Here is a 25,336-nt window from a genome sequence, read left to right on the forward strand (position 1 = left end):
CGTTTATCATTTATTGTGATAATTTTTTATAATAATAATTTATTATAAAATTATTTATAATAAATAAATAATTTTATTTATTTATTATTGATATAGACTTTCCTACATCTTGCTATTTAAGGATCAAACATGATGCCAGAAAAAGACACACTGGATCATTGTGTTATTTGCATTATTTTAATTTAAACAAGTGTTGTGCTGTTGGACACATTGGAATTACATTCATCTTGAGTTTCCTGGTAACTCAGTTTGTTCCAGATTTCTCCTCACTGGGAGATCTGGAAGCTAGCAAAAACCTTTAACCGGTGGCTGCCTAAACGCAACATAAGGAGAAGGAAGAAAAAGAGGAAGAAACAAACATTAGCTTCACCAATTAGCAAAATTTGGTATTTGATTAATGTCTTATTAGCTGTGAGAATGATTCTAAGTAAAAATCTTTGACTTCAAACACTTTCTCTCCTTAAGATTAATAAGATTCAGAGTAAGCAGAAATTTTTCATACAAGGTTTATGGTGCAAGGTTTATTTAGGAAAGCTTTGAAATAACCAAAGCTTTCCCAGAAGAAACCAGGCATAAACATGTGATAGTTTGTAGGGATGTGAACTTACTTTTCAAATCCATGTTTCTTTGTTTATCAGGATCCGTCACACAGAGTTTTTATGCAGGCGTGGAAGGCATCCATCAGATCCTTGCAGGCCACCGCTTTCTTTTCTAGAACGCTGTAACACAAGACATGACACACTTAGTCTGTACTCATAAACACACACCTTCTAGAAATTAGCCAACATAGAATTACAAACACGCAGAAATGTAGCTAAATGTTTTCTAAAAGTGCATCAGTGGATTTTTTTTGTTTGTTTTTTTTACTGTAATTTGCTAAGTTTTTCTTTTTTGCAGCTCAAATTTGTGCATCTTTGTAAACTGACATCAGGAACAAGATCCATGTAACAAATTACTGCTCCTTCTTAAAGTGACAAATTTGTTGTGTAAAAAGCTGTACATTAAATTCATGTTTTATTGCTGTTGTACAGAAAATCTGTATTTTAGAATTTTAAAAACAATAAAATCTACATTATTTTTTTTATCACGTTTGAAACTAAATTGAAAGAGTAAGAAGATCAAATAAATTTTAAAACATGAGGAAATGTTATCATCTGTCTACAAGCATAAAATTATTTAAAGAGTAAAAAAGTATTTAATTTATTGAAGTACTAAGTAACATGAGATTTAATATTTTACAATGATGTCGTCAGACAAATAAAAATATAAAGTCATGTGCAGTGCAAATTCTGGTATTTTAAAGACTAACATGAAAAAGTGATATATGTAAAAAAAAATTCAAAAATAAATTTCAAGCAGAAGAAACTATTTTTTAAATCAGTTTCTTCAATATAATGTCAATAGAAGGTAATGTAAATATATCTGAGAACAGAATAAAAAGCACTTCCAGTGACAATATATGGTTTTTACCGGACATTTATTTGACCTCTAAATGTAGCAACAAGCTCAGCAGACAGAAAATTACATCAGATAACGAAGCTTGTGTAGAAACAAGAGGTCTCACTTCAACAAACTTTAGGTATGTGTGTGTCAGGTGTATTTTTGGTCAAATCGTGTTTGTTCTTCATTCAGAGGTTACTCACAGTGAGTAGAGTAACCCAAATTTTACTCAAGTAAGATTAGGAATTATTCATTATAATATTACTCAAGTAAGTAAAAATGTGCATTTAAACTACTCCTAAAAGTTTTTTTTTCCAAAAAAGTTACACAAGTAAATGTAACTGAGTAAATGTATCCAGTTACTATCCAACTCTGAACAGTTCTGCCAACTGCTCCACCATGTAGATGAAATATAAGATCATCTTAAATAACAATCTCTTGGCTTCAATCAGTAAACGGAAAATTGGTCATAGCGACAGTCTTTTGGTAGGATAATAAATCAAAACATATGACCAAAATAAGAGAAAAATTATTCAAAATGAATTCTTCTTCTATGTTTAGAGGGTGAGCTTAAAAATAGGATAGCGAAGGAAAGCAATCGTCTCTCTGTCTCCTTCCTGCTTGTCAAATGTTAGAGGAACAACTAATAGTGTCACTGGGGCTTTTTTAAAAATAATAATGGTTTTGTTACACAGTATTTCTTCCCCTAGTGACTAAATATCCTTAGATTAAAAGCTGTTTTTGTTTGTTTTTACTTGTGTTAATAAAAGATTAACCCATTTAATTTTTTTTAACTGACATGCTTACGTTGGGTGCCAATAAAGACAACTCTCTGTAACGTGAGTTGACACCCTGGTACTGTATGTGCAGTTTCTCATGTGTGGAGTCTATTTTAAGCTCCTGATCTATTTATGCATCTTAAGACCTTGGTGTTCCTGGACTTCAAGCTCTATTGTGGTTTGTCAAATAACGTAAACTAATGATCTGTGATTGACGGAGTCAATAAAGCTTCTGATGGCATGGATTCACTTTATCATTCAGATCCAATGTGTATTTATTTCCAGCAATTAGTGTTAAAACTCACCACTTGTCAGCGTCCGCCTTGATAATCTGGCATGGAGCTGGCGCCGCGTCAACAGGAACCGGCATTTGGACTGAACAGAACCAGAGGTTTGCTGCAGCAACAGCTACGGTCAAGTGAGATCACAGAGAGAGGCGCTAACACAGTTGACTGAGTGGGTGGGTTATATTTTCATTTATTTAACAGTTTTTATCCTTTTTTAACCGTAAAGCAAATCGAAATTAAATTAGTACAAAAATTCACAGTCAGATGTACTTGCCTTGTTAAAGATTTTCTCTCTTTTTAATTTTTTTTCTTTTATTTACATAATTGCATTATCTGATCTAAGTAATATTCCCTGGTTTATATCCTTTGTTTTGTTTTTCTTCTAATCACTGTGTGCGTGCGGGACTGTTGGGGTCAACTGTTATGCATCATAATGTCCTCTTAAATCTCTGCATGAGGTCAGTCAGTTTTAAATCAGTTTGTTGCCTAAAGGGGCTGAACTGGGAAAAGTTTAATTTGCATGCAAAAAAAAGGAAACAGAATTAGTTTTAGGAAAGGATGAAAGAACCAAACAGGCATTTTCCAAGTTTTAAGGATGAAAATGGAGAAACTGCAAACTTACAGGAAAATATGCATAGATGTTTGAAACAAATTAGAATAACTAATCTCCTGTTTTTAATTAGTGCATTACAGTATGTTCAGAGTTTTATCTTTTATCACAGCAAAGTTGAAGCTTAATTGAAAAAGCTGCTAAAAAAAATCCATATCAGAATTAATAAAAAGAACAAACAAAAGCGTGATATTTTATTTTATATTTTTATTGTCTTTTGCTTTTTTGTAAAATAAATCAGTTTCTCAAAAATATGGTCGTATTTATTACATTATTTATTAAAATATGGAAAAATTGACCATACTAAAACAGCAGCATTTTATGGTTAGATTCATTAACTTAGAAAATAAGTTTTTTGTTGCTCCATCCAGTGTTATTGAAGAATAAATTAGGAAAGTATTTGTACTCCTTGAACTTTGCGCATTTTGTCACTTTATAAACTTTAATATATTTTATCACAATCTTGTCGGCCAAAATAAGGCCTATTGTTCTACAAAATGTTGTTTTGTTGAGATTAAATAAAGATGGATACCACACCTTTTAATTTTTCTTTTTAATTTATTAGAAATCTGTAAACGATTTCACTTTGACTATTTTTTTTATTCTAATATTGAAGGATATGACAAAGTTCAAATAGTATAATTATTTTTTGCAAGCCAATCTTTGTCTGCATAAAATATAAAATTCCAGAGGTAGCACAAGCATTAATAATGTGCTCACTTGACAGCTTGTATATTTAATATAAATTATCTTTAATATACTAGATTTGATATACCTAATATTTTTAAAAATCTTTTTTCAACTGGAAAAAAAAAATCAAACCTCTCCACTAGAGGGCAGCAAACACTGACACGATACTGAACAGCCAGTTGAATGGCCTTTAGAATATGTAGGACAAATAGGATCATACTGTCATATTAAATAAACCAGAAATGTGCTCCGATGAGATAAAGATAACAAAGTGTTAAAGGTGTTAAACATGCTTTTGATTAAGGCCAGATTTGTGTTTTAAATATATATTTTTTATTGGTTTGATGTAATTTTCTAGTATTCAATATCATGTTTTCATTGGCTCTACGTGGAAATCATTACAATTAACAGAAATAAAGGCTTGTAGACATCAGTTTATGTGTAATTATTCTATATTACGCGTGAGTTACTGGAATAAATGAGTTTTCCAATAATATTATATTTTGTTGAATGGGTTTGTATTTTATGTCTTTGTGTGATAGTTTAATAATAACCTTCTTGGTTGTATCTCAGCTTATTTTTAAACCTAGAAGTGACACAAGGTTGCGTAGCAGTCTAGCCATTTAAAGTGTCAGAAAATAACCCAAGTAGGTGTGAACTACTAGACCATCTCTACCAGCCAGGGCTCAATGATCCTCCATTACTATAATTACTAGAAAGCTCAGTGTGCCATCTGCTGGCCCGAACAATTATGTACATATCGTCTGCCAGGCAGGTTCTCTAAATAATAAGCTTTAACAGAAGCATGTAAACAACTGTTGCCATGTTAGGAGGAGAAAACATGAATGGAATCCGAAACTATGGCGGAGGCCAAAAAGGGTCAAATACAGAGTCAGAGGGATTTACAACAAGTTTAAAACAGGAAATGTCATCTGTTGTGAAACAGTTGGAAGATTTCCACCTCTTTGTTCTTTATGTTCATCTCTTCTATACAATCTATAGATTTAGATGTTACATTGCCTCTTTTGGTTGGCTTAATAATGTCAAAATAATGTACAGTTGTCATAAATCTGTCAAGCCAAAATTGCGAGGCAAATGTAATCATAACATAATGGCTTATTTGCAGTTAATAATATGCAATTATAGAGCAATTTTATTACACAAATTAGAAAGTGATTATTATATTTTTAAAACATCTAATGGAATTTATTTTATACATTGCATTAGTTTTATTTTTCTTATTTGACTTGAGCTCTGTTGTTGGTCATTTTAAGTATATTTCTTAGATTTACATATTTGATTGTTTTATTATATTACATTTCTTTCATAGCACATAGATAGATAGATAGATAGATAGATAGATAGATAGATAGATAGATAGATAGATAGATAGATAGATAGATAGATAGATAGATAGATAGATAGATAGATAGATAGATAGATAGATAGATAGATAGATAGATAGATAGATAGATAGATAGATAGATAGATAGATAGATAGATAGATAGATAGATAGATAGATAGATAGATAGATAGATAGATAGATAGATAGATAGATAGATAGTTTTTATTTATCTGTTTATAGCTTATGTTAGTATTTTTAAGAATTATTTTTTATTATTCTTCGTCAACTTAATTCATATAGACTTCTGTTTGTGTAGTCTTGTTTATTTTGGTTTCTTTTTTCGTTGTTTTATTATAACGTATCTTTATTCACATTTTATTATGAATAAATCTTTTTTTTATCAGTCTTCTTCTTCTTTGACTTGATGTCTGGTATTTGTCATTACATTTCAGATTTACTGCTCCATTATCAAACTTTTAGAAAACATAGACCATTTGGCAGCATTTAGTTTGCAAATGTGTGTCAAGATCTGGATATGAATTTGCAAACTAAATTCTCCAGCACAATAAATCTGGTTGACTCGGGATTTTCTCCGCTTGCACTCGAATGCGTCTCAGCAAACTGCAGCGTGCAGGGCGAGCTGCGCGGTATTTGGCGTTGATTAATAGTTATCCCTTCAAAATAATGAAAATGTGGAAGAGCGAGCAGGGCTTGTTGGCAGACTGGTAGCCGGTGAATGGAGGTCACAGCAGACACCGAGTGAGACACAGAGGAGGAGAGGGAGGACGGACAGCGGCTATCCGCCTTCAAAAATGGCGTCTCCGGAGGAAAATGAGTAAAAAATATTTAAACGCGGCCTATTTCTTTACACTTCCTCGTTCGGCTTTTATGTATATTTTTCGTGTTCTTGCGTCACCCTTTGAGGTGTGAACGACCCAGTTTCTGCTTTTACTCGGGTGGCCTTCGGAGAAAAGAGGGGAGCGAGTATTTTGGGGGGAATAAAAGCAGCCCCGTTTTATTTTGATGCGTCGTTGCTGACAGCTAGCATCTGCTGCTAGCCCCACACAGCTCCGCTCCGGAGGGGGGTGGGAACCATTTGCATGCGAAGAGAGAGCAAGAGGGGAGAAAAAGAGATTTTCAAATTGGGGATTTTCTTTTTGCTCGTCCATGGGGAATGGTTGCTACCAACGTGGCCCCGTCGATTGCTATCTTTTCTAGAGCTAGCATCAGCGTAGCCAAAACTAGCCTGAAGAAAGGGGAGGAGAGACGGTGGAAAAAGGACGCGTTCAAGTCAAATGTTTAAAAGCAATTCGCCCATTAGAGAGCAAATCCGCGGCATCTTCATCATGACCGTGACTGGTTTCAGACCGAGGAAATGATAAAGGCACAGGAAAAGGTGAAAGACTGGCTTTTTTTGGAGGTGGTTGGATTGTAACCCCGTAGACCCCCCTCTTTTTTCATCCAGCTTTCTCCTCCTCCCCACCATTTCTCTTTCAATATGCTGTTTTCCACTCCTGAGGACTTGCTTATGAAACCGGGGAAAATAGCTTGAAAGCGAGAACGTGGAAAGACTGGATATTTTTTCGTGCCCTGCTACGTTCTCGTCGCTTTCACTGTAACCGCTCCTAAATGGATAGAAATTACCCGGGAACAGGATTTGGTGATTTGGGCGCAGGAGCAGGATGGAGTTACGACAGAACGGCAAAAAGGTAATGCATCGGGATCCAGACAATGTGCATGCATCAAATCCGTGCTACTTTGTGCAGGGCACTGTGTGACCTCCCGTGTAAACAAATTGGGCAGCCAGGAGCTTCATTTACATCGCCGTGCGTAGTGCATTGTCATCCAAACAGTTTGCATAGTAATATTATTATAAACAGGAATGGATAAACGTGTGTCGTGGGGGTGGGCGGGGTGGAGAAAGGAGAAGGTTGGGGGGGTGAATTGAATGTGATTGACATACACGGGGCTTTAGGTAGGACCTGGCGGGATGGATGGAGGTGGGGGATGTCTGAGTGTCCATTGGAATTATTGTTCCCTGTGTTGCAGGCCTGAACACAGATAAATTTATAGGGATTGATGGGAAAACTGTGAGGAGTGCAGACGCAGCAAACCCCCTCTCAGCAACCCCCCTGACAGTAATCAACCAGATAAACTGATGCATATTAATTAAACACGCACTACACTGTCACGCATAATAGAAACAGACGTATAGAAATAATGCATCACTGTTTAGATGTCAACTTGGGTGCGTTTGTGATTTAGCGGATTTGTGATGGTTTTGCTTGGTTTGGTGCTCATTTGCATATTACAGCTCTGCCAAAAAAAAAAAAATCTGCCATCCTGTGCATCGAAGGTGCAATCTGCAATTTGACTCGAATAAAACCAGAATTCAGGTGAACAAATCAAATTAGAGGATGAAATCTGCACAGAATGCGTGAAGGGGAGCTCTGTAGTTTAGCTTTGGTTAGCCTGGCAGCTAGCGCTCCGTGTTGCAGGGAAGCAAAGCAGAGGCCTGTCCACGCAAACATCATCCCCGCATTTCTTCTCGAAACGTTTAAGGGAAGCGTAGATTTGCATGATAAAACTCAAAAACGGAATATGCGCCTTTTATGAAAGCCGATTTTCGCCAAACAAATATGCTTATTTGTTTTTGCATGCAGCTTAGCTCGCATTTGCGTCGGCATGCACCATTCAGTTGTTAGCTGCATCGCCATACTAATTAGCAGTTACAGACATGCTAATTGTTTGTCTGCGAACCAAACCGACGAAGTATATTTTTGTTATTTAGCTGCACATTGCACTGCGGTGTCATATGCTTTATTTATACGCAACGCAGGCCTTGCACAGTTCGGGCCTAGTCTCTGCATTTCTCCCAAATGATGCTACCAAATGCTAGCATGCATCTGAACAGGCAGGCAGGCAGCCACGCATTTCATCTGCCTTCTCTAAGGCCAAATTATCCAGCAACAAAAAAACATATAATGGAAGTTAGGAAACATTATGTAAGGAAATTGCCTTTTGATTGCGTTTTATTGATTGGAAGTAAGCCATTATTTTATAATTAAGTATGCCTCACTGTATGGGCTTGACAGATTTATGACTACTGTAATAGATATTAGTAAAATGACGATGGTTGTAATTGTGTGATTCCTTCACAAATAAATTGATTTCATTAATAGTTTTTGGTTTTCTTGTTAATAGAAAACTTAATTGTAATTTGGAACAGATATAATTAATTACCCTTATGATAGAAGAATAGAGTAATTCACTTGTGTGATTTTGTGTGCACTGAAGCTAACCTCCACCTAGTCGTTTTCAGGGGTCACGTTTGGGAAACTAACTGGATTTATGGTAATATGCTCTGAAGATTGATTGACACTTCCACCCTCCACGCCCTCCCCATATCCTCTTCCTTCCCAGTCTGGTTTATGGGAGTTCCAGATCATCCCACCCTGACTCCGAGCTCCTTCACAGACAAGCCTACTCCACCCCACACCCTCTGCAGGGCTATGCCACCAATCACCACCCAGGGAGCTCTGGCCAAGGCGGGGCTTGGGGAGCAGCTGGACGGAGTTTGGGTAAGATAAATGTCATACCTTCCATGTCACCACCATAAGGGGCCCTACCAGTGAATTATTTGGTCAGCCTGTGGAGGCTCTGGTAGGTTATTGTCGCAGACAAGTGTGCAAATTTTGGCTCAGTGAAGTTTAAACCCTGCATTCATTCCTGTGCAGCTTTGCAAGTGTTCTGCAGGTTGTTTTGAGCAACAGTGATTAATATATTGAAAGGTGGATTTGGAGTTGCAGTGCTGCTCGCAAGTTTACATACAGTCACCACTGAATTTAATTATGCAATTATGTTATTAATAATAACATAATTATGATTTTTAGCCATTCTTCTTAAGCCGGTTACAATAAAAAATTTTACTGGGTGAGAAAATGTCCTAAAAATTATTGCAATAAACAATAATATTGTTGTTTTGAGACCATTTTCATGTAGTATAATAGTAATGTCATAAGAATGCAAGAACACTTTCTCAAAGATGAATAAACTTTAAATTCTTATGGACATTTAACACTGAAACTGGTAGATATTTTAAATATTCAAAATAAACAAACAAAACAACAGAAACAATAGATTATGAATAAATTGTGAAGTTTCCTTTAACAAAATGTCCTACAAAAAGGCTAGTTGAGACCAAAACACCAGACTGAAGACTTTTCTCATTCAGGTTTTGGTAGAGAAAAAAGAGAAAAACAATAAATCATGCAAATGGAAGTTATTGGGCTCGTTTTAATTATCATTCAATTAATTGATTTATTGCTTATAGCAACAGGTCTAATTCTTCTGTCAGGTCAGACTGAATAAAATATTCAGTCTGTATATCCCCACCACAGTGGGGAAGTTTAGGTGTAATGTTGATTTACACACAGATAAAAGAATAAAAATATGTCAAAGCAAAAATTAAAATAACAGGCTGTACAGTAAGAGCAAAATTACAATGCATTTATTAAAAATAGTGTACTCAACTCCTAACGAATGTGCAACTGACTGAGATCATTTTAAGAAGTGTACAAAATGTGCATGTGTGTTTGAAAAAAAAACAATTATTCCCAAAAAAAGAAAATAAAGCTGTGCAAACAACAGAGTTATCTAAATAACTGCAAAATTATTTAAAATTAGTAAAATAGTCCAAATGTCATGATCATACAGGATATAATTTGGTAAATTATAAAAACAAGAGCTGGGTAAACAAGTTTGAATAAAATGTTGGGTTTTCTTTACAAAGTGATACATACTAAGAAATACACTTAGACCCATTTTGTGTATAAGCATTTAGTTTTCATGTGTGTTTGGGATTATTTTCCTGTTGGGACACCCAACTGTGTCCAGGTTGCAGAGTTCTGATCCAAAAAAATAGCAAAAATAAATTGGTTATTTTTAATGAACAAATGAAAAAGCAGCAAATTTTAAGCCCCAGTAGAGAACCCTGTAGCTCTTATCAGGCATGGTGGTGGGAGCATCATACTGAGGGTCTGTTTGACATTTGATAGACTAAGGAAAGGGAACTACTTTCAAATGATTAATTTTCATCTTAAACCAGAGATAACCACTAGGACAACAATCTAAACACACACTAGTATTGGTCTTAGAATGGATATAGAAGCTAACATTGATTTGACCTCTCACCCTTCCCCTTTTGAAGACGACAGTATTATATCAGAAGTTTGGGAATAGCTGCAAAAGCCATGTGGTTACTTAGCGACCCGCTAAAGGACGACTTATTAATATTAGTGGGAATTAATGTATGTAGTTGAGCTTATATGGATCATTTTGGCTTATTTGAGCTTAAAGAAACTAAATCAAAGTTTTTAATGCTTATTATATTGTATAATAAATGTTAGCAACTTATATTATATATATTTTTAGGTTATTTACTGTAAAAAATGGCACTATAAATTATTAAATTATTCTAAATACTAATTTTTGAATAAAGCTTTAAATTTTTTCACTGTTTCTATCCCTTATAGCTCAACATTTGTATAATATATAGTTCTCTCTTTTATTTTTGTATTGTTTTTCCCACATATTAGTAAAAATATAATGAAAGTGATTGTTGTAATTATGTATTATTTCCTTCTGTAAGGTCTTTCTGGGCTGTTTGACACTGGCCTGCACCACGCCAGCCCCTCCGCTCCCGACGCCTCGGTCATGAACCTGATCTCAGCTCTGGAGTCCCGAGGTCCCCAGCCTCCGCCCTCCGCCTCCTCGCTCCTCTCTCAGTTCCGCACACCATCCTGGCAGACAGGTGGGGCCATGTTAAATCCTCCCTGATGTGTTGACATTCAACCAGACCCAATGTCAATATGACATTTAAAAAAAGCAACCCTCCAATGTTTGCCTACATTAATATTCGGACAATTTGTGTGTGGGTGCATTCTGTTAAAAGATTTAAAAGGGGTCTGTTATGCAAAATTCACATTTTGCACGTTTTTACTACTTACATTTGGGTCTCTGCTGCTTCTAAAACAGCCCAAGTGCTTAAAAAAACACCAAGCAATTTTTTGACAATAAATGAATGTTTTTTTGGTGTCAGGAAAATTAGCCTTTTCAAAAACCTCCCCATTGTTAAGTCATGTTCAACAGGCGATATGATGTCACCTAGCAAAGCAAGCAGAGCTCCAGCACTTTTGGTCAGCAGCAAAATAAGATAAATCTTTTGTTGCTGACTTACCATTCAGAAACAATTTGCTACATTGTTGTTGTTTGTGCAGGTGGCTCCACTTATACTTTTGAAATATGTACTGTTGTATCATTGTGCATCAGTTTGCAGCCATTTTCACATGCAACTGTAAATGTTGAGTTGGGGGCGTGGTCAACAGCAGTTTATTTTTATATATAGTGACAGGAGGCCCTATAACAGCTCATTCTGAAAGGACATAACATTTAAACTTAACTAACTAAAATTTCATTATCTAAGAATGATTTTATGCAAAAAATGTAATGAACATGTTTTATATAACCTTTAGACCCATCCCAATCTAAGTAACCATAATAGGTCACCTTTAAGGAGTTAACTGTACATAAAGCCTTTATTTAAATTTATTTAGATGATTTGATTAATTTTCCAATGTTTTCCTTTTCTAACAGCGATGCACACGCCTGCTCCTCCTGAACTGTTCATCTCTGGAGCCCTCCCTGGCTCTGGATCCTTCCCTTCCTCTTCAGCTCTTTCAGCCTATCAACATCCAGCATCCTTCTCCAGTCGCTCTTTCCCCACAGCTTCCCTTTCCCTCCAGGAAACGCCCACATTTAGCCCCACCTCCAATGGTCTGCTCTCCCCCCACGACCCTCTTATACACATCAAAGCGCCGTCCCAGTCCAGCCTGGGTTTTGATAGACTCCTATCGTCACAAGGTGCCGCTGCCGCCGCCGCCTACAGGGGCAGCCAGGACCCCACAGGCGCTTCGTCGGCCCAGGCATCTTCTGCCAGGCACCTGCAGTCGCACCAGTTCAATCTGCTATCATCTCAGCTTCAAGACCAGTCCTCCCAGCTGTACAACCCGTCCGTGTTCTCCTCAGCCCAGCCCCAACCTCAATCCCAGTCGCAGTCAAACTCGGCTCAGGAAAGAGCCATGCCCCGACAGGACAGCGTCATCAAGCACTACCAGCGGCCCACGCCTGCTCAGTCGCAGCTCTCCTCCTCGGCTGCTCACTCTCTCCAGCACTATCTCAGCTGTGGAGGAGCGGGCTACCAACAGATCGCCACCCACCACAGGCATGCTGGCCTTCCCTGCAGCCCGCTGGGTGACCAGAGCCCTTCCTCCGACCACAAGCCTGCCCCTCGCACTGAACAATATCGACCCATCATTCAGCCTCCCTACACCTCATCTTCCTCTTCTTCTTCTTCCTCTGCTGGAAAGGGTACAAAAAGTAGTTCAAGTAGTGGTTATTCTTCAGGAAGTTCTGCGTCGTCATCAAGGACTCCTCATACGCCCCCCTCGGCTTCCTCAACCTCCTCCTCCTCATCCTCTTCTTCTGCAACGTCAGGAGCTCATCCTTCAAACTCGATTCCAACGTCTAGCTCCAGCGCTGCTCCATCTCGACAGCAGCCGCCCCCTCAACCTGCTCCGCCTCCCCCTACTCCTCAGCAGCAGCCTCCCTCCACCTCCACTTCAGCTCCCCAATCTCTCCCCAAGTCTTGCTTGTCTGGTTACGGCTCCCCAGTGCCCCCTGTAAAGACCCCCACCTCTGCTCTTACTGGTCAGACTCCACCTCAACAACAAACTCAGTCATATTCTCCCAATCAGCCCCCTACATCCCACCTGGCACAGTCCTATGGAGGCTTCAACTCACCACAAGCCCAAGACTTGAGCTCTGGTACGGCTGGAAAAGGTTACGGAAGTTTAGGTGGGAGGAGCCATTCGTATTCCACTGATTTGTATGGAGCTGATTCTGCTTATGGATCACTGCCCTCCTCTTTAGGTGGAGCGGGCAGCCCATCACTTGGTTACGGAGCTCCAGGTCACTCACCTGCCCTTCTAAGGTCAAGTGGTTCCTCAGGTAGTGGAGCATCTGGGGGAGGAAGCAGCAGCGGCGCAGGGAGCGGGAACTCCGGATCTGGAGGAGCAACGGGAAACAGTATGACCAGCGAGAGAGGTGGAGGAGGCAGCGGGGGAGGTTCCTATCATATTCCCGACTCTAGCCCCTCTCCATCGGGCAACTCGGGCATAATCCGGCCGGGTCTGCACTCCCCAGTGCCCACCTGTCCCACTCAGTCTCCAGGAGGCGCTGGCTCAAATAAATACATTCCCTCTGTTCTCTCTCCTACTTTTCTCGCATCGCCCCAGGCATACCCTGATACCAGAGGCCCTTCCTCCCAACCCCAGTCGTATCATTCCAATACCTCCAAAGCAAAACCGGACGGGTCTATGATGGGCGTGGGCTCTCAGAGATCCCAGGAGGAAGTGGACGACGACGACGAGTTCTTGATTCAGCATCTGCTGCAAGCCCAAGCAAGCCCAGCTCCTCAGGCTGCTCATCACCACGCTCAGCAACAGCCTCAGCAGGCGTCTCAGCAAACGCAACCGCAGCCACAATCCGTACCCCCGACCAGCGATTCGGGCAAAGGGATGAGTTATGACATGGGCAAGACCCCTGAGGAGAGGTACCACCCCCAGAGTGTTATACGCACGCACAGTGCGACGTCTTCTGCCGGGGTGGGGAATACAGGTTCTGGAGGGTCCATTTCTGGACTTGACAACCAGCTAGAGATGTCACTAAAGAAGCAGCAGCATCAACACCATCATCAACCGCAACAAAGGAGCGACCGATCTGTTGGGGGCAGCAGAAACGGCAATGGAAGAGGCAGCGCCGAGCAAGTGCACTCGCACCTCCATCATCATGACGGCCTCGGTTCTGTTGTCCACTATGGCCGGGGCGACCCCTACACCCAACACTCTCTTGCCGCCCAACACTCCTCCCACAGTCAGCACGTGTCCTCGCATTCTCAGATGCCGCCTCACCAGATGGAACTCCAGAAGAAGCCGCAGGAGCGTGCGGAAATCCCGTATCCTCGGAAAACGCCGGAGCTACAACAGCAGCACTCGCAGTCCCAAACCGCTGTGTCCCTCATGGACTCCCCCACAGACCAGTCCCGTCAGCCGCCACACTTGCTGCAGTCGGTGCTATCCCACACCACCCGCAACAAGCTGGAGCCCCATCAGCCGCACCACAAGATGGACTCCCACCGCCAACACCAACAGCACCACAAAATGGATCCCCTCCCCCCGCATCAACATTCTAAAATGGACTCCCACCCTCAGCATCAGCAGCACCAGAAAATGGACTCCCATCAGCACCCACAGCACCACAAAATAGACTCTCACTCTCAGCACCAACAGCACCATAAAATGGACTCCCATAGCCAACAGCAGCACTCCATCAGCCAGCAGCAAGCGGTGATGGAAGGAGCCGGCGGGAGACTGGGCTCCAGTAAACACCAGGCTCAGTCCCAGTCTCAAACCACCCAGCTCCAGCTTCAGCTGCAGTCGCAGGCGTTGGAAGTGGCAGCCGCCCACTACAACCATGGCGCACATCAGCATGACCAGAGCCAGGTCAAGCAGAGCTCCGTGGTCTCCTCCCTGGACATGCTGGAGCGCTCGCTCTCCCAGACCTCCAGTGCTGATGTTGGCGTAGCAGAAGACAGGTGTGGAGGACCGGGCAGCGCAGGGCGGAGCGGTGGCGGAGCCGGCGGCAGTGATCGCCACCGGCAGCCTCAGCAGGAGCCTCAGAGACAGCACCCTCCCCACCATCAGCCGCAGCAGTCCCACCACTCGGCCCCAGAGCTCCACTCCTTCCTGACAGAGCCTGACATCGGCTTGTCCACACCGTCTCACATGCACCACCTGTCGCAGCATCATGCACAGCAGCAGCAGACTTCTCAACACCACCTCCCTCACCCTCAGCAGCAACCGCCTCACCCTCACCACATACCCCCGCCCTCTGGTTCAGCCCATCCCCAGAATCAGCCCGACCCCCAGCAACCGCTCCCAAGCCAGCTTGCCTCGCAGCAGAGCCAACTGGACCAGCAGCGCTCCGACCAGCATCAGTTCGATACGGTCAGCCCGGTGGAGAAAGCAGACCAGAACCAACAGAGCAACCGCTTCGTTCCGTTAACCTCCATCTGCTTCCCGGACTCCCTCCTTCAGGATGAGGACCGCTCCTTCTTCCCAGGGATGGAAGACATGTTTTGCGCAGAGGACTACAAGTCGAGCTGTGCCGGCGGCGCTGGTCCAGGTCCGGAGGAGATGAATGAAAGCCACCCCGGGCAGGAAGGGATGGACTCGATGAAAGCCGGACAGAGTGCCGGAGGAGCTGCGGGCGGTAGCGGACCCGGTTATGACATGATGGGTCACCATGGTGGTGATCAGGCGTATGAACCATACTGTCACGGCCTGGAGGAACCCAGCAGCAACACCATGACTCTAGATCTAGACTCTCTCAAAACCCACGAGCTTCCCTCTACGGTCAACACTGAACAGTTGGGTCTGATACAGTCCCAGCCTCCAGCCATGGGGATGGGCTCCAACCCAGCTGGTCCAAACAACGCCGGAGCAAAGCTCTCCTCTGGTCCTGGAGGAACCGGCTCTGGAGCCGGTTCCGGAGGCCTCCAGTCGCCCATCTTCTGCTCATCTCGTCCCAAGAAACTCCTCAAATCCAGTTCGTTCCATCTGCTAAAGGAGCGCAGGGACCCCAACACACTACCTAAGAAAAGCTACGCCCAAGAATATGAATTTGAGGATGACGAAGATAAAGCTGACCAGCCTGCCGACATCCGGCTGAACAGCCGCAGGCTACCTGACCTTTTACCAGATTTAGTCTCCAGTTGCCGAAAGGGAGGAGGCGGCGGATCACTGAGCCCCTTAATGGGCGACATCGATTTTTACCACGCCTCTGGCTACTCCTCTATGGGTTCACACTCTATCCTTCCTCCAGACGGACCCAAGAAGAGAGGCCGAAAGCCCACCAGGCCAAAAAGAGAGGGCCCCCCAAGGCCCAGAGGCAGGCCGCGTATCCGCCCCATGCCGGAGCCCTACACCCCACGGGGCATGATGGGAGAGATGGGTGGATCAGGCGTTGGAGGGGGGTTCAACGTGGAGGGACGGGGTAGAGGTAGAGGGCGTGGAAGCCGAGGAAGAGGAGGAAGGAGGGAGGATATGTACATGGAGATGAGCGGGAAGGAGCAGGATCAGATGCATTCTCACCACCTGCAGCAGCAGCAGCTCCATCACCAGCCCCAGCAGCAGCAGCATGAGCCCATCCCTCCTCTCAAGGTCGGTAGGCCTCCATCAAATAGCAAAACAAAAAACAGATCTGATTGTTGTCGCTAAACCTTTCACAATAACAAATTTTACTGGACGATAAATTGTTCCAGAAATTATGGTGATAAACGATAATATTGATGTTTTGACACCATTTTCAAGTAATATTATAATAATAACGGCATAATAAGTTTGTCCATCAATTAACTTTAATTTTGTAAAGAAAGCTTAACACTAAGTAAGCCAATGAGTTTGATAATTTCCATTCTGATTATTAAAACTTTTTAAAGGCCAATCTTCACAATCCATTTAATTTCTGGTTTCGGTGTTGTGCAGTATTTATTCATTTATTGCTTTTGGTTGTTTATGCATTTATTTTGGATATTGAAAATTTCAGTTCCCGTGCTATTGATATTTGAGAGGTCAAACTTGTATTATTATGCCATTATCATTATATTGTCTCAAAACAACAATATTATCGTTATAATTTCTGGGAAAATTTATCGTCCAGCAAAATTTGTTACGATTTATGGCAGGCCTACTTGACACTGGAACTAGAAGATATTTTAAAATATCAGCTTAGTAACTTAAATCAGCTGAAACATTTTTAATGAAAGGAATAGTCAAATATCAAGCCCAAAATTATACCAGAACCTTGAAGTTTATGGTTTCCCTGAAATTTATCAAATGTTTTGCAAGAAGCGTGTAAACTTGGACTGGAACTGACAATAATTTTATTTCTGATGATTAATTAAGTTCTTTGATTAAAGAAATGGCACATTCTTCAGATTTTTCACTTAACCATATAAACCTTTTTACTTAATATTCCAAATTACTTAATGTTCATAATTATTCTACTGTATGTAAGCATCTGGCCCAGACTTTAGAAGATGTGGCGCTGTTGGCATTGTGAGAAACCAGACGTTGTTGAATATGATTAATTTGTCCCCACTCTTATTTTAAATGCATTTAATTTCAAATGAATGACTTTTAAGTCATCTGTTAGATTCCTGACTTTCTCTCTGTTGATGCAGATCAAGTTGCCAGTTGGTACTCTGTCCTCCTCTGACGCCTTGCTGAGAACAGACTCTTTGTCTGGCACCGACCCGGCTTTGTCAGACGGCTCGGTTGGCTCGGCTCCGTCGCTCGGTTTAAGTCCTGGACCTCCCTGCAGCACTGAGAGCACCAGGAGCCAGGACAAGAGCAAACAGAAGAGCCAGATGATAAGTGAAGGAGTGGATGAAGAGGGACTGGATGAAAGGGTAAAGGTTCTTCTTATGAGGACAGAATGCTTCAATTTAGGGCTGGGCGATAAATCGATTATATTAATAAAATTTTGGGGTTTTGAAATTTACATTTTTGGAAAATCTGGAATTTTTTTTGTACGTTTCAATAGTTCAGAGTGATTTCAGCTCGATTCATGGAGTGTATTTTATAGCTTCTGTTTATTTGGACTTTGAATGGTCAATTCTGTGACGGAAAATTATAAGAATAAGGTCGTACGACAATAGACTAAATAATACGAGAATGAAATCATATTAGAATAAAAAAAAATTCATTTTATGAAAATTGCAAAACAACAAAACAAGAAATTTAAATGAGGAATGTAGAGCAGCTTGTGAATTTATTCTTTGGAATTGGTTTTATAGACAACACTTAATTCAAATACTTCATCTTTTAACACATCAGCATTAGATTATCAGTAACAGGACTTTGAACTGATTCTAAGATACTGTATAACTACATCAGATCATTATAACTAAAAGCTTTTTTTTCTCAAAAATTTTTTTTTTTTTCTCATTTCAGGAATTTTTGTCCTCTTAAAATTGCATTGTTCTACTAACATTATGACTTTATTCTCGTTATTTAAAAACACATTTTTGTGTCCTAATACTCTGTCGTACAACTCACAGACAGGTTGACTGAAATAAAAAACACTTTTTGAAATTTTATGTCAGAAACAAAAGAAAGAAGAAAAGAAAATGTGATGTGGTATGAAAAAACTTTGAGATTTTGTTTTTAATCTACATCACCCGACCCTACGGTAGTTCAATTACAGCAGCTTGAAGTTGAATGTTTGGTAGTTGTGAGGTTCACTCCTACAGCTGATGTCTGTCGTGCTTCTTCCAGGGAGATGAGAAGGACTGCGAGTCCAAAGCTGGCTTTGTGGCTTCGTTCTTGGACTTCCTGAAGACGGGGAAGCGGCCTCCGGGTTTGGACATCTCACCAGGAATGGACCACGACAACAGCGAGACGTCGCCCTGTAAATCCGGGGGTCTGCGCCCACTTTCTCCGGCGCCGCCTCCTCCGCCGCCACCGCCTCCTTTTGGGGACGGCGAGGGGAATGGCGGGCTTGCTCTCGGCAACTGCTCCAGCCCCAAGCGCTTAGAGGACGAGCTGAAGAGAAACCTGGAGACGCTGCCGTCTTTCTCTTCCGACGAGGAGGATTCGGTCGGGAAGAACCAGGACCTCCAGAAGAGCATCTCCTCGGCCATTTCAGCTCTGTACGACACTCCTCAGCTGACATCCAACATCCAGGCTCCTCTACCTCCTCCTCCGCCCCAGCCCCAGGCTCAGACTATCGAGGCTCCTCTCTCCCCCACCATGGAGCCTCCCGCGCTGAGCCCACAGCCCACCGTGCAAACCACACACTCCCAGCCCGAGTCTGACGAACCGGACATCCTTCCTCCAGAAGATGGGGACATGGAGGAGGACAAAGAGGACGAGATGGAAGAGGAACGGAGTACAGGAGAAGAAGAAGAGAGGGATATAACGGAGGAAAGGGAACCCCAGCTGGAGACACTGGGTGCTCCTAAACTTGATGGTGAGTTTTACCGGAAATCTTACGACCTGGAATATTTTTATCCTACAGATCACTCGTTTTTTTATTTTTACTTTTAAACAGTAGGTATGGGCCAATTACCACATTATGAAAAAGTCACAGTTTCAAAACCAGGAAAATTCTCCACCATTAGGCCTGTCACAATATCTCATTTTGCTGGACGATAAATTGCCCCAGGAATTATTGTGATAAACGATAATATTGTTGTTTTTAGACTATAATGTAATGATAAACATAATAATATATACAACACTTATGAATAATATTTAAGTCACAACTTGTCTGCATGAGTGTTGTTGGATTGTTTATTTGATTAATGAATCGCAAAGCTCTGTTTGTGATTTTGGTCATTTCTGTGTGCATACAATTTACAGCTCTGGAAAAATGAAGGGACCACATAAAATGTTCAGTTCTTTGATTTTACTTTTTATAGGTATATGTTTGAGTAAAATGAACATTGTTCTTTTGTTCTATGAACTACTAACAGCATGTTTCAGAAATTTCAAGCAAAAGTTTTGTATTTATCTGCAGAAAATGAGTAAAAGATGCTTTCAGACCTCAAATAATGCAAATAAAACAAGTTGATATTTATTTAGAAACAATACTAATGTTTAAAATCAGAAAGAGTTCATAAATCAACATTTGGTGGAATAACCATGAGGTTTTCAATGCAGTGGTCTGTTCATTTTTTCCAGACCTGCATATAAACATAATCTGCTTTACATCAAACTCTTAAAACACAATAAAAACTCCCAACACGATACATTACATCAACAAAGTAACCTGATTTGTCTTAGCTGTTAAAGGAGTGGAGAAACAATTCTCTTATTTTTATGTAAACTTGATCAGCAAAGCTTCATTATGTTAAGTGCCAAAAAGTAATCAAGTATGACATTTAAGAAGTGAATCACATTCACATCAAAGTAGGCTAAAGAAAATGCAAAATGACTCATTTTAGATTTCTGCAATCATATTTTTACCTAAGGTTATGACACTGTCATAATTTCATACCAGCCCAGAAAAGCAGCAGGATTTTCTGTAATCCAAAACGTCTGCTTAGTTCTGTATAAATTCTTCACTTATCTGGGTAAGAGATTAAAATCTCTTTTTTTAAGACATACCTGGGCAGGAAGGCAATAACACAACAAACACATCCTTATCTACTACAAACAAATACCCCAGTCATTCTACCAAACCCATAAGGAAAAACCAGAACGAAAACATTCACACCAACTCCCTGATTGTGGTCGGAGGCGTTCAGGTTTCTAATGTAAGCGGGACAGTAAAGGTCAGAAACCACATGATTGACAGATCTCTGTGTCTTTCCTGCGAGTCGTTGGGGTCACTGTGACTTGGTAGTTGCTTTTTAACTCAACCATGGTTGTGTCTAAAGGTCTGAGTGATTTTGAAACCTTTGTTCATGGTTGTTGTTTTTCCTGTTTACCAAAGATGGCTATAATTACTTCTCTGCCAAACTATGCGGCAGGTTTAGGTGGAGCTTTTTTTAAACTTAGCTGTTTAGTTTCTGTCTGTTAAAATATCTAAACAGATTCTGGTCGGTTGCCTTTGCTCAGGTTCTTTCTAGAGGTGCATCAAGAAATTGACTTGTGACTAGAATCAACCAATTTTTCCTGCCACTCAAAAATCCAATCTTTTTCCAATCAGTAAATGCACCACATGACACTCTTTGGTGTTGAAGTTGCTATGGAGTAAAGACTTCAGCTAACAATTATTTACTACTTGAGTAATTGAATTGGCACTTTCTGCAGATTTTTCATTTAACCTCTCAAGCTGGTTTTATATAATATTAGAAACCAAAATGCAGAGAAATAATTAAATTCATTTTCTAAACGATAAAATTAAAATTTTACTGCCTAAAATGCACCAGCATGCGTAGCATTTTTTTAGTGCATACTTAATCGTTTGTAGCAAAGAATGTGTTTGCAGCTAAAAAAAAATACATTTATTATTAACATGTTAAAAGCTCAGCCCTTTTGGCTTGTTATCAGTCCAGCGTAATGATGCGGTGATTATTTTTTTATAATTAAATTGCGTAAGGTTATTAATAGGAGATTCTATTCCTGAATTTGAAGAAAATTAACCTAAAACTGCCACTTGAGGAGTTCTGGGTAGGACATATTTAAAGACAATTATGGGTTTTTAATTTTAAATGCAAAATGTATTTATATTTTGTACAGTTTTGGCATAATTACTGCTCCTACATTACTGTCCATGTCACCACACAAATACCCATTCTCCACCAGAAGCACAAACAGTAAGAAGGTGGAAATAAAATAAAGTGGAAATAAAGATTTGGTTATCAAACTGATAACCGTATGTTAAAAATAAAAACATTATTTTATACCGATGTTGATGCTAATATATTTTTGCACCCTTAATTATCTGTCTGTGGTGTGTTTAAAGAGAAATTTTGAGGAAATATACAAAGAAAAAGCAAAAAGCGTCTGTAATTTCAGTTACTCAGTCAGGCTGCAATAGGGTGAGAGAGAGCAAAAGTTTAAGCAATTAAGAAGAAGGCTGAATGGAGTGCATCCAAAGTTCTCAGTTTTATAATTTTGAGCATTTAACTTGTGCTTTAGGTGAAAATGTTTGGAACCTATTAGAAATTTTACACAGACTGATGTTTTAGTGAAGCTAACTAAGCTAATTCCTCATAGTAGATGCTAGAGGTGGTGAAATATGCTAGCTCTGTTATCATTTCTTGTTTTACAACAACTGCACTGACACGTATTGCACATGTATTCTGGCTGACTAAATAAAAACAGACAGAATAAAAAAAACAAAACACTAAATATTATTAATATAGTACTTCTTTTTATACTATAATTCTAAGATGAACCACTAAAGTCAGGATCAGCAAGTCAAAATTAACAAAGCTCGTTGCATCTGCAGTTTGTTTGGGTGTTTTGCACTTGTGATCAGCCAGTCTCATTTCTAGACTAAGGATGAATCAATGCTAGATTTTAGTTTTACTGACATTTAGTCATTCAGCTCTGCAGAGGCCTGCTAGCGAGCTGTTCAGCTAATCCAGGTGTGTCGGAAAGGGAATAAATTCAAGTTCAAAAATACTTTATTAATCCAAATGGAAATTTAATGAATTTGATAAATAAACTAAAATTTAATACTTTTAATTTAAGTCTAATAATTGAATTTAAGTCTAATAATTTTAAGTTTAATACATTTAAATGTATTTAATGAGTCTTAAAGTCGCAGGACAGCAGCCGTTCTGTCTTTGATTTAAAATGTGTATGTAATGGTTAAGAAGTATAATGTTAGAACAAAAACAAAATCTTCTGTAATGTCTACTTTGATGTCTTATTAGTCTCAAATAAATGCACTAAATATATTAAATATAGCACTCAGACTAATTGTGTCTCTAACATTGTTGAAATTTAGCTATTAAAGTCTGCTACTTTGAAACGGTAATAAATTATCAATAATCTAATGCATTAAAGTAGAATTAGTTCTCACTACAGTAAGTTTGACCTTCAGATGTTTGTTCTTAATCAAAATACTGTATTCTGAGAATGAATGTTATACCATCATCTATATTATTATACTTATAATAAGTATAATTACTAGTGTAATACAGTGTCCACTAACTAAAACAAGTGTCATTGGGTGGAGAATCCTAGAAAGTGAGATTCAGCCTAAAATAGAAATTATTCAAACTTTTCACTCCCTTCATGTAGTTTCATCCATTCATACTTTCATCTTGTTCTCATAAGCAAAACATTTTAATCGATTGCTTATTAAGGCAGCACAATATGCGGAAAGTTTGTTACTGTAACATTATTGTGCACAGTGATATAACTGCATTGACTGCAATAAGTTTTAGCTTTTTATTTAAGTTCTTGGCGTTCAGGTTTTCTAGCTGCAATATCTTATGGGACACTTTGTGTTTAACGCAGAATAAAAAGTTTTAGAAGGTTATAAGGTTGAAAACTAATTAATAAATCAAGTTGTTTTAGTGCAGTCAATAAAAATCTATTTTTTCCAGTATAGATGGAGTTGATGTTTGCTATGAAGGCAGAAAGACATCAACTGTTTTAATTGTTGTTGTTTTATTTTGTCACAAGTCATGTAATTATTGCAACGTTCAGTGATATAATAGTGTTCCACTGGTTTTACTAATATTGTGCAACCAATTAATAGGGTTATTTTTAGAAAACAATAGAGATGATTAGTGATAAAATGTTCAACTCTGAACAGTTTTTTTTTTTGTTAAACTCCATTTTGTTTTATTTCTGTTTGGTGGAGTTGATTTTTATGAAATATGACAGATTATGACCCCTGACCAAACCAAAATAACTCTGTCATCTCCTGCTGGTGGATATGATTAAATATAAAAATATATTAAAAAAAACACAAACTGAACAATTACTTGAAATCCTTATATGTGAATAGCAACAGGTGTTTATTGTATTATGAGAACAAAAAATTTACTTTGTCAGAATTGTTAGGATTGCAACTCTCCACAGCATCAATAGATATTTGTACATTTGAAAATATTATTAAATGCAATTACTTTATGTATGATAGGCTTCATATTGAAGGCGGTTGAGTATAGGAATAAAACAAACACCCCCGCATTCAACTTTTCTTCATTCACACCTTGAAACAGTTCAACATATTTTTAGTCAGACTAGTAAAGAAAAATCCACAATTAACGAATAGTTAGACCAGGCTGCAGTGTTAGAAGTAACACTGCAGCGATTATTCAGATTAATCACGATGAATCGATTATTGAAATAATCGTTGACTAATTTAGTAATCTTCCACAATAGAGAAAGTCATATAGTTTCAATAAGTAAGTATATGAAAAATATTGGTATTGGTTATCAGCCAAATTAGTTTTAGTATATTGGCATATCAGATATCAACCAAAAATCAAATATTGTGCATCTCTTAAAGGAACAAATGTTGCAACTTTGGTCCCCAATCTACGGTGGCCGACAGGTGCAAATGCGCAGCAAAAGAGAAAACATGCAAACAAAAAAGAAGACACCCCCGAATGAAATGCAGCAAACAAAAAGAGAGACGCAAACACCCCCGAATGAAATGCAGCAAACAAAAAGAGAGACGCAAACACCCCCGAATGAAATGCAGCAAACAAAAAGAGAGACGCAAACACCCCCGAATGAAATGCAGCAAACAAAAAGTGTTGAAAACGGAAGTGCTCCAGACCACTAGGGGGAGTCAAAGAAAATAGTATTCATTTCTATGGGACCAGATGCAAGATTCAGAGAAAGAAATTTGAAAGAAAGTAAAGGTATCTCTCTGAATCTTGCATCTGGAAAGTGTGATTATTGTGAGAAGTCTGAAACAATAGAGCATGTTATTTTAGAGTGTTGTAAGTATGAAGAAGAGAGAAGATGCATGCTGAGAGAGTGTGTAGGTATTAAAGAAAGGTTTAATTTAATAGAATTTTTGAGGAGAGATTTCGGGAGTAGACATATTCAAATAATTATTCGGTATCTTAAAAAAACAAAGCTATTTCATAGGATATGAGTAGAGCAAGTTGGGTGTGAATGTGTAAAGAATATCAAAGAGGGGTATATAAAGTTATAAGCAAGTTGGATAATATAAGCAGGTGTGTATGTGTGGGGGTATGTTTAATCAGGAGTTAATGGAGGGAAAAGGTAGAAAGTGAAAGTTTATAGACCATCTCGAACCACACTCCATACTGGTAAGTGGCGGTAATGCTACTGTAAGTTTGTTGCCAACCGCCAATAAATACCAAGAAGAAGAAGAAGAAGAATCTTGCATCTGGTCCCATAGAAATGAATACTATTTTCTTTGACTCCCCCTAGTGGTCTGGAGCACTTCCGTTTTCAACACTTTTTGTTTGCTGCATTTCATTCGGGGGTGTTTGCGTCTCTCTTTTTATTTGCTGCATTTCATTCGGGGGTGTTTGCGTCTCTCTTTTTGTTTGCTGCATTTCATTCGGGGGTGTCTTCTTTTTTGTTTGCATGTTTTCTCTTTTGCTGCGCA

General features: G+C 39.6%; 1 protein-coding gene and 1 long non-coding RNA gene across 2 annotated transcripts in view; one reads left to right on the forward strand and one right to left on the reverse strand.

Moving 5' to 3' along the window:
* Positions 1 to 169: 169 nt before the first annotated feature.
* On the reverse strand, positions 170 to 2,619 carry LOC111609958. Its single transcript, XR_002753423.1, has 3 exons — positions 2,525 to 2,619; positions 609 to 719; positions 170 to 313 (listed from the first exon to the last, which is right to left on the reverse strand). It is a non-coding gene; the product is annotated as an uncharacterized LOC111609958 (long non-coding RNA).
* A 3,116-nt stretch (positions 2,620 to 5,735) lies between these two features.
* The window catches only part of prr12 (proline rich 12), a 28,447-nt gene continuing 8,846 nt past the window's right edge, over positions 5,736 to 25,336 (forward strand). Inside the window, exons 1-6 of the mRNA XM_014473231.2 lie at positions 5,736 to 6,861; positions 8,576 to 8,733; positions 10,803 to 10,964; positions 11,807 to 16,491; positions 17,514 to 17,741; positions 18,610 to 19,303. Of these exons, the coding sequence (XP_014328717.1) occupies positions 6,782 to 6,861; positions 8,576 to 8,733; positions 10,803 to 10,964; positions 11,807 to 16,491; positions 17,514 to 17,741; positions 18,610 to 19,303 (6,007 nt within the window). The 5' untranslated portion in view covers positions 5,736 to 6,781. The remainder of the gene's footprint in view (positions 6,862 to 8,575; positions 8,734 to 10,802; positions 10,965 to 11,806; positions 16,492 to 17,513; positions 17,742 to 18,609; positions 19,304 to 25,336) is intronic.

This window comes from Xiphophorus maculatus, chromosome 10 (assembly GCF_002775205.1).
Source record: "Xiphophorus maculatus strain JP 163 A chromosome 10, X_maculatus-5.0-male, whole genome shotgun sequence".
NCBI lineage: Eukaryota > Metazoa > Chordata > Actinopteri > Cyprinodontiformes > Poeciliidae > Xiphophorus > Xiphophorus maculatus.